Source organism: Typopeltis vanoorti, chromosome 4, assembly GCF_054136105.1.
Source record: "Typopeltis vanoorti isolate ZY-2024b chromosome 4, IOZ_Tvanoo_1.0, whole genome shotgun sequence".
Lineage (NCBI taxonomy): Eukaryota > Metazoa > Arthropoda > Arachnida > Uropygi > Thelyphonidae > Typopeltis > Typopeltis vanoorti.
Window position 1 is genome coordinate 139,348,502 of NC_143552.1, and position 13,150 is coordinate 139,361,651.

The 13,150-nt window shown below is 35.9% G+C and overlaps 1 protein-coding gene across 1 annotated transcript in view; it reads right to left on the minus strand.

Annotated features, from left to right (window-relative positions):
* The window catches only part of LOC150107715 (uncharacterized), a 74,923-nt gene extending 62,459 nt beyond the window's left edge, over positions 1 to 12,464 (minus strand). The window contains exon 1 of the mRNA XM_090391485.1: positions 11,886 to 12,464. Coding sequence (XP_090247611.1) covers positions 11,886 to 12,278 — 393 coding nt within the window. The 5' untranslated portion in view covers positions 12,279 to 12,464. The remainder of the gene's footprint in view (positions 1 to 11,885) is intronic.
* Between the last annotated feature and the right edge of the window lie 686 nt (positions 12,465 to 13,150).

The following is a 13,150-nucleotide window of genomic DNA, read 5'->3' on the forward strand; positions in this document are numbered from 1 at the left end:
ATGAGGCCAAAAGAAATCCTGAAGTTTTTTTTGGAAAGTAAAAGGAGGAATGATTATGGAAGGCTGATTTTAAAAATTGCAAATGGTGGGAAGGTAACTAAAGCAAACCAAATAGTTGAAGCACTGAGTGATCATTCTCCAATGGTATACCATCTAGGTGGTGATAATGCAATGCCCAATGTGATATTGACTGATGGGAGAATAAAGTTTGAAATAATGTAGGTGTTTAGAATATTAGATAGCAGATTGGTCCACATATTACATGAACATGTAAGGAAATTATCAACTCTTCTGATAAGCTCCTCTCCATGTGGGGCACCTGTTGTGGTGAAGATGAACTCTCAGTGATGGTACTGGCCCTTTTCATTCTTCCTCTTTTTCTTTGCTTTTCTTCCCATATTCTTCGCTCTACTTCTCCTGAGTCTTTTTCACTATCCTTTTTTCCATATGACCAGCACTGGGTTCAAACGCACTGCTTCCATGTTTGTCGTGCGGTGCGACCCATGGACATCCGGAAAGGAGGATCTGGTAGTCTTGCACTACTTTGGCCAGGCAGTGGACATCCATGTGTGGCTCCATGGTGGGTGGGGAGCTCTGGCATTAATTCTTCATCCTCAAATGTTTCAGGAGTCCTAACAAAGTCCCAATCAAGTACTGATACCATAGATACAGCATATGGAAACAGAAGTAAGAAAAAAAAAGATATGATGCTAACATGCATGTACCAACATTTTTAATCATTCATGCTACAGGTGAAAACCAACAGGGAAAATGTCCCTTCTTTATTCAAAAAGGTTTAGAAGGACTGGCATTACCTCCCAAAACTGTTACGAAATTGCGTTCTGGTGATGTCCTTATGGAAACATTGTGTGAGCAATATGCCGAAAAACTACTGAGAGCAACAACGAGTGGAATAGAAATTACAGTAACAATTATTGCTAAGGAGATCCCATTCTGATATCAGAATGGGATCTCCTTGATGTTCCTGATGAGGAGATATGTTCAGAACTTTGTGTGAGGTGCATCCTGATACATAGGGATGGGTTGCCTAACCAAGAACATCATCCTTACTTTTGATGCACCTAAGCCTCTAACATCTGTAAAAGCAGGGTATCTCAGCAGTCCTGTTAGAATGTACATCCCTAACCTACTGAGATGCTTTAAATGTCAGAGATATGGACATGCCCAAAGTGCCTGTCATGGTTCTACTACCTGTGCTCAATGTGGTAGTAAAGAGCATGATACCTAATTACACCTAAAATGCAATGGCCAATGCATATTCAACTACTGAAAATTGAGATGTTTCTCCATTCTGTTTTCCTGCTTATTTTCATTTTAATTTCTCTTTTTAATGCTGATTTTAATACTAAATTCTTCACATCAATTATTTGGCTAGACTCCTCAGGACTAGTAATTGGGCTATTTAAGAGGATGATGTCATCTGCATAGAATAAAACTTAATATCTTATTTGAATGTAGAGTTCAATACTTTTCCTCAATAACGAGGTTCATATAAATTATAAATAACAGTGAAAAGAGTGTATATCCCTGTTATTACCTGACTTAACATTAACCCCTCAATTTTAATGCTGATTTGTAACATAAACTATGATTATTTTGTGTAAGGTTCCATTTGGAGTTCGTGATATTTACAGTGAAAACCTGACCTGTTCAAACAGAAGCTGTTCCTTCTGATCATTGTGTGAGCAACATGCTGAAAAACTACTGAGAGCAACAACGAGTGGAATAGAAATTACAGTAACAATTATTACATAAAACACTTAACTCCTGTAGAGGAGTGATATCAGAATGGGATCTCCTTGATGTTCCTGATGAGATATGTTCAGAACTTTGTGCGAGGTGCATTCTGATACATAGGGATGGTTGCCTAATTCTAACCAAGAACATCATCCTTACTTTTTGATACACCTAAGCCTCTAACATCTGTAAAAGCAGGGTATCTCAGCTGTCCTGTTAGAATGTACATCCCTAACCTACTGAGATGCTTTAAATGTCAGAGATATGGACATGCCCAAACTGCCTGTCATGGTTCTACTACCTGTGCTCAATGTGGTAGTAAAGAGCATGATAACAAATCTTGCTGTACAAAAAAAAAAAAGCTAAATGTGTCAACTGTCAGGGAGATCATTCAGGTTACTCTCGTGCTTGTCAGAAATGGAAAGATGAAAAAGAAATACAAAGAATGAAAGCAGAGCAAAATATAACATACCAGGACACAAAAAGAAAGCTAGTAACTATCATACCTGCTCTGAGATCCTCTTATGCTGAGAAGGTAACAATTAAGAAAGTGACAGTGGGGACTCAAACTTATATGTCTGTTCCACCATCTGATAATTTCACCATACCTGCACCTTATGATCACAAGTACTTCTCTGTTGGGCACAACAAAAAAACCTATGGCCTTACTCCAGAGATAACTCCAAAAATGATCCCACTTGATAAAAACCCACTCGTCATAAAAATTATAGCAAAGATATCACTTAAAGAAAAACCATCAGATACTCCCACAAAAAAAAATGGATACTTCAGTACCCAGTGAAAGTAAACTAAACTTACCAACTGATCCTAACACATTAGATGCATTGAATACTCTACCAGAGGAAGAGATGGACACTGGCCATCCATACTTCCCCAAAACAATTGATAAATATAACAAAGGTAAGCCCTCAACCTTCTGAAAACCGACAAGTCTATAAAACAAACAAATAGGAAAATTTGTACAATGGAACTGTCATGGACTTCGCCAGAATATCGATAATATCAAGATTTTGTTGCAGAAACACAAACCTTTCAGTTTTTGTCTACAGGAAACGTACTTAAGACCCAATAAGGACCCTACCTTTAGGAATTTCACTGTTGTACACAAGGATAGAACTGGAGGTGGTCCTGCTCATGGGAGGAGTAGCTATCTTATTGGGTAGTCATATTCCTTTCCATCAGATCCAACTTAATACTTCTCTGGAAGCAGTAGCGATTCGCTTCTCCGTTCAATTTCAACGCTTCTCCGTTGAAAGTTCAATTTATTTAACACCAAGTGCCGAGTTAAATGAAATTGATCTTGATAACTTTAATCTCGCAATTGCCTGAACCCACACTTTTGATGGGTGACTTTAATGGTCAGAATACTCTATGGGGTAGTGCCAACACTAATAGATGAAGTTGAATCATTGGAAGAATTCTTGATAATAATAATCTTTCCCTTTTATTAAATAAATTCAATACTTTCTTCCATATGCCTACCCGTTCATATTCTGCAATGATCTTGCAATCCGCTCCCCTTCCATTCTTCCACTGCTCACGTGGGACATTGAAGAGAACATATATGGAAGTGATCACTTCCCTGTTCTCTGCACAATGTCTTCACAGGAACCATGTTCAACCACACAGATACCTATATGGAAAATAGACCAGGCTGACTGGAACACTTTTTCTCATCTTGCAAAATTTAATGCTGATGTCATCAGTCAAATGACTATCAATGAAGCAGTAAAATATATAACAGAGTGCACTGTCCAGGTAGCAGTACCCTCCATCCGAAAAACATCTCAGTTTCCACTCTATCCAAAGCCTTGGTGGAACTCAGAATGTCAGACAGTGAAAAAAGATCAACATAGAGCATGGGATATATTTCGTAGATAATCCACATCAAACCTTATAGCTTTCAAGCGCGCTCGATCGAAAGCACACTATGTGAGGTGTCAGAGTCAAAACAAATTATAGTACACCGTTATTAAAATATGGCTTGGAAAATGGAATGGAGTAGTGTAAAAAGACCTTCATGCCATTGACTATGACTTCTATAATTTGCTCAGAGGTGGTGGTGGTGCTGCTTCCAAAAGTATGAAAGGTTATAAGGAGGATGACATTGGATGGGTGTTAGTTCTGGAGCAGAATTTAGAAGGGTATGAAAAGAATAACATTAGGACAAAAGACCTCTTGATATCCAGTCTTAAATTTTTCTAATGTTATGTTAATATACCACTATATCATTCCTGTCTTGATATAGTGACTTGTCATCGTCATCATCAAATTCCTGCCATGTACCCTCAAGGAGTGTACAGGATATGATAGTACTACATGAAAAATTTACATCATTACCAACTTCCTCTCTACAATTTTCCTCCAAATCAGTCTGTTACTTGTCAAGACTCCGACATTACCAGATCTTATATTTTTATCGTCTAAGGCACTTTGTACTATATCAATCCACCTATATCTTGGTCTTCCTCTGGGTCGTTTTCCAACCAGCTTGGCAGAGAACACTTGTTTTGCTAATCTTTCTTTGCCCATTCTGTTTAAGTGACCATACTACCTGAGATTAGCTTTGCTAACGCATTCCTGGATGCTGACAATGTCAAATTCTTTCCTAATATTCTCGTTTTTAATATGATATTGCCATTGATGCCATCTGTTCACGCCTCTAATCTTTCTCAGGACTCTCATACCTGCGGTCTCTAGTCTTTCGTCAAGTGCTTTACTTCTTACCCAGCTCTCAGATCCATAAGTAAAAACTGGTTTGAACACTGTCTTGTATACAGCTAATTTAGTGTTAAGACTAATTTCTCTACTACTTCATATGAATTTATTCAATTCACTTCCTATCATACCAGCTTTGTTGATTCTGTTGTCTATTTCCATATTTAATTTACCATCTTCACTAAAAATCAGGCCTAAGTAGCTGAAATATTTTTCTTATTCCAAAGGTTCTCCATTCACAACACAGATCATATTTTCAATGATTCTGCCTATTTTCATTGTCTTTGTCTTTTTAATGCTGACCTTCATACCATATCTATTACAACATTTATTCAATTTAGTCAGAGAATCTTGCAGACTTGTAGCGGATTAATTTAGAAGTATAACATCTTCCGCATAAAGCAAAGAGCTGACATTAACATCTCCAATTTTGATATCATGTTTAATACCACTTTCCTTCATAATGTGATCCATATAGATAATGAATAACAGAGGAGATAACGTACATCCTTGTCTCACTCCAGATTTAACATTAAACCATCTTCTTGTACTTCCTTCAATTCTAACTGCTGACGTATAACTCAAATAAAGACTAAGTATTGCTTGATATAATGCCCCATGGACACCATATAACTGTAGCGTCATGAATAGCTTCTCTTGGCACCTTGTCATATGCCTTTTCCAAATCGACAAAACTTAAATACAGATCTTTGTTATATTCCCATGACTTTTCCACTATTTGTCGTAAAGTGACGATCTGATCCTGACAACCTGTATTTGACCTGAATCCAGCTTGTTCTTCACCAAGCTTTTCTTCAATTCTTCTCAATCGTTTCTCATGTATACTTGCATATATCTTACCAGGAACACTCAGTAGGGATATACTTCTGTAATTCTCACATTCAGTTTTATTTCCCTTTTTATATATGGGTACTATGAGAGCTCTACTCCAATAATTGGGAATTCGTCCCTCTGTCCAGGCATTCTGAACTATGCAGTGCAGTCACTGTAAGACTTTCATACCACCATACTTCAACATTTCTGGTCGAATATCATCTACTCCTGCTGCCTTTCCACATTTCAAGCCTTTGATGGCTTTTTCTACTTCAAGTATGGATATGTATACCTGAATGCATGCTTGGTTAGTGTTTTTTACCACTGTGCTGTCATCACTGCTTGTTTCATTTAGCAATTTTTTGAAGTAATTACTCCATACTTCAAGGATATCTTTTTCTCTCATTTTCATGTTACCTTTATGATCTCTAACTCCTTTTACAGCACTCTTTCCTATATTTCTAAGCTTCTTCAACAACCTCCAGAATATCTTACCACCTTCTTGATATTTATTTTCTATGTTCTTGCCAAAGGCCTCCCATGACTTTTGTTTAGCTAGTTTTACACAGTGTTTCGCTTTCTTACATTTGTCTCTGTATTCTTTAAGAGCAAAAGCTGGCTTATTTGCCAGGAACTTCGAAAATGCTTTCTGCTTTTCCTTCACTGCCTCTTTAACTTCCTGTGTCCACCATGGAGTTCTAATTTTCTATCCTTGCAGACAACTTCACCACATGCCTCTCTAGATGAATCAATCAGGGTTTTCTTCAAGGATTGCCACTGAATCTCCAAGGTTTGGTTCCTGTTCTCAAACTGTTTCATTTTTCCTTCAATAATCTTTGTGTATTTTAGTCTACAGTTCACATCTGAGAGCTGCCCAACTTTTATTCGCTTTAAAACTTTCTTACGTGTTCTTCTTTTCAATATGAAATTCAATTTTAACCTGCTCAAGAATAAATGGTGCTCACTTCCAATTTCAAATCCTCTGTACACTCTGGTGTCCTGCACCAGGGAGAAAACATCACTATTGACAATAACATAGTCAATGAGACTTTTCTTATTCCTTGCCTCTTCTCTCCATGTGACTTTGTGCACATTTTTATGGTAAAACACGTTAGTAATAACCAGTTCATGTCCTGAGCAGAAATCCAAAAAGGTATTTGCCATTATTATTAGCTTTGCTCTTTTCTCCAAATTTTCCCAAAACATTTTTGTATGTCTGACAATCACTTCCTACTCTGCTATTTAGATCCCCAACAAGGACCAACTTTTCCTTTTTCATTATGTCAGTAGCTTTCTCTAGAGCTTCAAAAAATTCCTCCACTTCTACCATAGGCATAAATTGAACCTTCTGTGGGACCATAGGCACAAATAAGTCTCATTGTCCAGTTCCCCATTTTGATATTTGCCCAAATCCCTCTACTTGACACTGCCTGCCATTCAAGAAGATGAGCCTCGTATTTTGTGTTGAATACTATGGCTACTCCTTCTTTTCCTTGATTGTCATTGCCTGAATATAACATTTTGTATTTATTGCTCAGAAAGATCTCACCAGTTTTTGTCTTTTTTGTTTCAGTCACCCCTATTATGTCGATCTGGTACTTATCTAATTCCTCCGCTAGCTCCATTTCTTTGCCATTCAGGCTTCTTATGTTGATAGTACTGATCTTTAACTCTGGTGATGTTGAGTTGGGGTGTGTTTTCAGATTTGTTCCAGTAGCTGACTTTTCGCTGTTCACCCTGGTTCCCTGGCAAAAACAATGGGGGCCTTGTTTAACCAGGTGACGCCCCAGGCGGCATAAAATTTTGTCATGTTGTACCATTGTTTTGTATTTTGGTTTAACCAATAGGAATACAATTTGGTCAGCAAAATCCCAAATTGCCAGCCCATCCTCATTCGTTCAGTATCCAGGTAGATACCAAACAGGGTGCACCATGAGAAGGGGAGGATTGGACATTAGGTCAGAAGCCCTGGTCAGTTCTCCACATTCCTTTAAAGGCTATGTGGAGGTCTCCTCTCAGTTATACAGCTTTGACCCTTAAGCACCCCTAGTGACTTGTCATCTGTGCAAAATATCCAATTCTTAATATGTACCTTCACTGGATGTAAACAGTACCATCGACAATGTGTAGCATAGAGGCAGCCTGCCTCATAGCGCGGCTTATTAAGCGCGCTTGTTCAGCCATATTGCGGTACGCTGTGTTGCTACGTTAACAATTCCTGTAGGCTACGTTAACAGGAATTGTTAGCATAGCAAGTGCAGTTGGTCTAGCAACTATATCGATAGAGGCAGACATAGCTTATAATTTAAATTTAGAAGAGCTTATAAACAGTTTTATTGTGCGATATCCCCGTAGAGCAAACATTCAATTAATATTATTATGTAATTGTTTTGCATTAATGTTTCTCTTGTAATAAAAACAAAATAGCAATTGGAGATTTTCTTATATTTTTGTCTTACAATTCATCAGGGGCGATATTTAATTGTTTGCCTCAGGGCACGATCTAATCTGGCAATGGCCCTGGATGTACAGGATACAATAGTACTAAATGATTAAGTCTGCATTATTGCTAGCTTCTTATTAACAATTTTCTTCAAAATTAATCTGTTATTTGTCAGGTGTTCATATTTAACATTTTTGTCTTCCAAGGCACTTAACTCTCAATCCACTTAAATCTCTGGGTCTTTTTCCTGTCCCCTTGTACTAAATACTTGTTTTGCTATTATTATTATTATTATTATTTGACACCTCCTCTACGATTCTCTGTCTCCACCACTCAACCTTATCCACCTATCATCCACCAACTGCATTATCTACACCAACGCCATCTACTGTCCATTACCACTAGAATTTTCACAGACAATCGCAAACATCCATGCCCACAGCCCTTTTGGCTGGAGAGCAGATATGCCTAACCACTCAGCCAACCAGGCCTTGCCAACCTGGTTGGCCAAGCCTATCTGCCAGCCTTTCCTCTTCCATCCTATTTAAGTAACCATATCACCTTGGATTGGCTCTGTTCACACATTCCTGAATGCTAATTTCAAGTTCCTTTCTAATATCTGGATTTTTAATATGATTCTGCCATTTCTGTCATCTGTTCATTTACTAATTTTTCCTCAGAACTCTCATATATGTGGTCTTCAGTCTTCGATCAAGTGTTTTATTTCTAACCCAGCTCTCAGATCCACAAGTTAAAAGTGACTTCAACACTGTCTTCCAAACAGACAGTTTAGATTTTGACCAATTTCTCTCTTATTCCAAATTAATTTATTTAGTTGACTCTCTAAGATATCTCTATAAGTTTTGTTAATTTCATTATCTCTTTCCAGATTTAATTTGCCATCTTCACTAAAAGCATGCCTAAATAGCTGAATTATTTTTACTTGTTCTATAGGCTCTCCATTTAGGATGCAGTTTATGTTTTCCATGTTCCTATCTATTTTCATAGTTTGTCTTTTCATTACTGATTGTCATGCCAAGTCTGTTGTTGCAGTTATTCAATTTAGTTAAAGAATCCTGCTGACATATACTAGGCTTATTTAAGATCTCATGATTTGCATAGAGGACTGAGATTAACATCTCTGATTTTGATATCAAGTTTAATGTCACTTTCCTTCATAGTGCAGTCCACATAGATGATGAATAATAGTAGAAATAGTGTATACCCTTGTGTAACATCTTCCTGTACTTACAACTCTGACAGCTGATTTACAACTTAAAAGTATAAGCAATATATGGTTCTGTAATAATGTTCAACTTACAACAAAATTATAGGGTTTTTGAACAACTTTTCTTGCAGCACATTATTGCATATTTTCCAGATCTAAGAAACTTAAATACTGATTCTGCATTATTCTCAATTTCTCAACTATTTGTCTACAAGTAAAGATTTGATCCAGACAACTCCTGCTTAGCACCAACTCAGCTTGTTCTTTGTTTTTCTTCCAAAATTTTTCTTCACCTCTTCTTGAATATGTCTTACCTTGATATGTTTACCTGGCACAGTCGGGAGAGAAATTCCCAAATAGTATGGTTTAAATAGTATATACTCCAGCTACCTTTCCATATTTCAGATGGCTTTTTTTCTCCTTCAAGTACTGATAAGTTCTCCTCACTGCATTCCTCTTGAATAGTTTCTACCACTGTCATTACCTCTTTTATTTAATAATCGTTCAAAGTAACTACTCCAGATATCCAGAATATCTTCAACTTCAGTTTATATCATAGTTATCTAAGATTCCTTTACAGTACTCTTCTCTCTATTTCTAAATTTTTTCAGCAGCTCCAAAACATGTTTTCACTTTCATAATATTTATCTTCTATATTCTTAAAAAAATCCTCACAACACTTGTTTAGCTACTACTGTAGCTCTTATTATATTTTAACCCCCCCCTCTGTATTCTCATAAAGCACTTGCTGACTTATTTGACAGGAGCTTTTGATATGCTATGTTCTTTCTCAGGACCACCACTTTATCTTCTTGAATCCAAAGTTTCGATTTTTCTATCCTTGTAAACAACTCTCTCTAGCTGAATCAATCCATGCTTTCTTCAGACTGTGCGCAAGAATTTCTAAGGTTAGGTTCTTTTCATCCTCTTATTTTTTTCTTAAATAATATTTGTATATTTTCATTTAAAGTTGCTCAACTTTTGATTCTCTTTAAAACTTTATTACTTCTTTCTTTTCAATATAACATTCAGTTTCATCCTACTCAAAACTTCTTCAAATCCTGTGTAGGCTTATACATTCTTGTATCCCAAACATGAGTGAAAATATCACTATCAACAATAACATATTCAATGAGACTATTTTTTGTGTCTTCTTTCCTTGTGAATTTGGAACATCTTTATGTTGGAAAATTATGTTTGTAATAATTAGTTAATGTCCTGAACAGAAATCCATTATTATTAGCTTTGCCCTTTTCTCAAAATTTTCCCCAAACATTTCTTATGTCTGATATTCATTTCCTACTCTGCTGTTTAGATCCCCAACAAGAACCAGCTTTTCCTTTATGTTACTTACCCTCTACAATACCTTCAAGAAAATACCCTTAATTCTCCTTCAGAACTTACTGTGAGATTATAGCCACAAATGTCTCATCACCCAATATTCCAATTTGAAATTTTTCTTCATCACTCTACTTGAAACTGCTAATCATTCACACTTCATATCTGGTGTCAAAAACTATACCTACTCTTTCATTTTCCTAATTATTATTGCTATAATATAACATTTTATAGTTATTATTTAGCAGTCACTGACCTACTTTCATCTTCTTGATTCCAGTAACACCACCAATTATGTTGACATGATACTTTTCTAATTTTTCTTCAAGATCCTTCATTTCCATTGATGGTGCCCGTCTTCTATGCTGCTGATAGTTTGTTTTCCGATACTTGACTTTTTACTGTGCAACTTGGTTCCAAATTGAAAAAAAAAAAAAAAAAGGGGGGGGGGCTTTGTTTAACCAGGAATGCTACAGTCTGCATGAAATTTGATTATGTTGTACCACCAAATTTGTGGTTTAAGCCCAATAACTAATGTTCAATCCTCAACTCTAACCTTCTTATGAGGCCTACTAATAAGGTGTCATGAGAAGGGGAAGAATGGCATTAGGTTAGAAGTGTTGGTGGGTTCTCTACATTTCTTACATGGTATGTAGTGGTCTCATCCCAGTTATTTAGCTTTTACCTTTAAGTGAATCCTAACAATGTTAAATGATGAAAAATGAAGGAAAAGGATGATGTTGGAAGACCTGCATTAACATTTTGGAGATGTTAGAATGGTACCATTTGGACATGCAACAAATGGATATAGAGAAGAGCAGTTATTGCACCAATGCCATTGGCTAGAATATTGTTTGCAAAGGCACGAACACTGAGCAGAAGACAAGTTTCCTAGTATGTACAGGAAGAAATCTGAAAAATTTTAAGTGACTTGAAACTATTTCTCGCTATTCAGCTAAACCAGGTTATTGCTCAAATTAGAAACTATTAAATGACTAGAAGCAATGAGTCAATAGCCATTTGCAGTTTGATTTCAGCTGCAGGGTTTGCCAATGTGCAAAATATGGAAGATTTCATCTTTTATTATTATTATTATTATTAATAGTCCTGTTAATAGGTATTAATGATTAATATGTTAAACCATAAATTTGCAGTACATTCTCATTAATAACAATATCAAATAATTAAAAAATTACTAACTTCATTTTCTCTGTAGAAACATCACTAAAAGCACAAGTATTCTCCTGCTTCAATATGTAACACTGGCATTAAAATTTATTATCAGTAGAACTATTGCTCACTCTCACTTAAAAGTAATATGATGAACTAATAATGGATAGAATACTATAAATCAAGAATTGATATGTAGCATTTGCCAACTTGAACTGAAAGAGCATGCAAATCAATTGTGAGTTTATGACTGGATAACTGAAATTCAATTATGTGATATATTAAAATTATTGTTAAACTGAAAACTGTAATGATTTAAACCAATTTGGACTATCCAGCAAGAAATCAGTTGTATATGTAGGTGAGGAAACTCACCTCTTCGGTTTTTAAAAGTTCTACTTGTGAATTTTTTCTACTTAGTTCTTCTTCTATGTGTCGAAGCTGCTGTGAAACTTGAAGGAACTCGCGCTGTTTTTTGTCACTATCATATTGGGAGTCTTTTAACGATTTTTCGCTTTCTAGTAATTTAGCTTGTAATACATCATTCTGCTTTTCTATTACTTTCTTTTTTTCAGCGGAAATACGAACTTGATCCTGCAAATCTTGAAATTCTGACTCCATATCTCGAAATTGCGATGACAAGCTCCAATAACTAAAGCCTAATATTCCTAACATAATTAACAACCCAGCAAGTAGAAAAGGTGGTGTTCTTCCTCCAAAATGAGGCCGCAGTTGTCCTCTAGAAACCCCATTTGAAGATGAACCCATTTTTAAAAAATAAATATTATATCAACACAAGTCATACATAAATTAACAAAAAAACATAAAATAAAAACAGCAGCAGAAAAATGTTATTTCAATTCTTCAGAAGAACAAATAGTGCGTCACACACAGAAACACCGCGAAAACATCCTAATTCAACAAGTGTTTGTCATCATTAAACCACTTATCAGATTACCACGCCAGCCATACTTCAAACAGATGGAGTACAGCGACATCTATTTTCTCAGTAAAATGCAATGAAGAATATTTGCAAACACTAAGAATTTTTACAAGTACAGTAATTATATTCGTGGTTTCTTTCATAATTACCTTGACGTAAGCATACAATAAGAACATGCATGTGAGGTAACTCACACTTTTATTTTTATTATTAATAATAATGTTATTATTATTATTTATTAAAATATTATTATTAATAATAATAAATTAAAAACATCAAACAAGAAAACTCCCTGATATTAAACGCAATATACAGACCACCCAACTTAAGCACCACAAAATTCCTAGAAGAACTAAACAGATGGCTTTCAGCCACGAAAGTAGGCACCTCAAAATACTTGATAATAATAGGAGACATTAATATAAACATTAGGAACATAAATAACAACACAGAACAATACCTAGACCTATTATCGGCATATAACATAACCCCATCCATACAGTCGTATACACGAGAAGAGATAGTCGGAAACACAACAACTTCAACCTACATTGATCATATAAATATAAGGGCCCCTCCAAACAGCCACACAGCAGCCGTCATAACATGCAAACTAGCAGACCATTATTTCACAGCATTGCAGTTACACACTGAACCAGAACCCATAAAAATCACTGACTATACAAAACAGTATCAT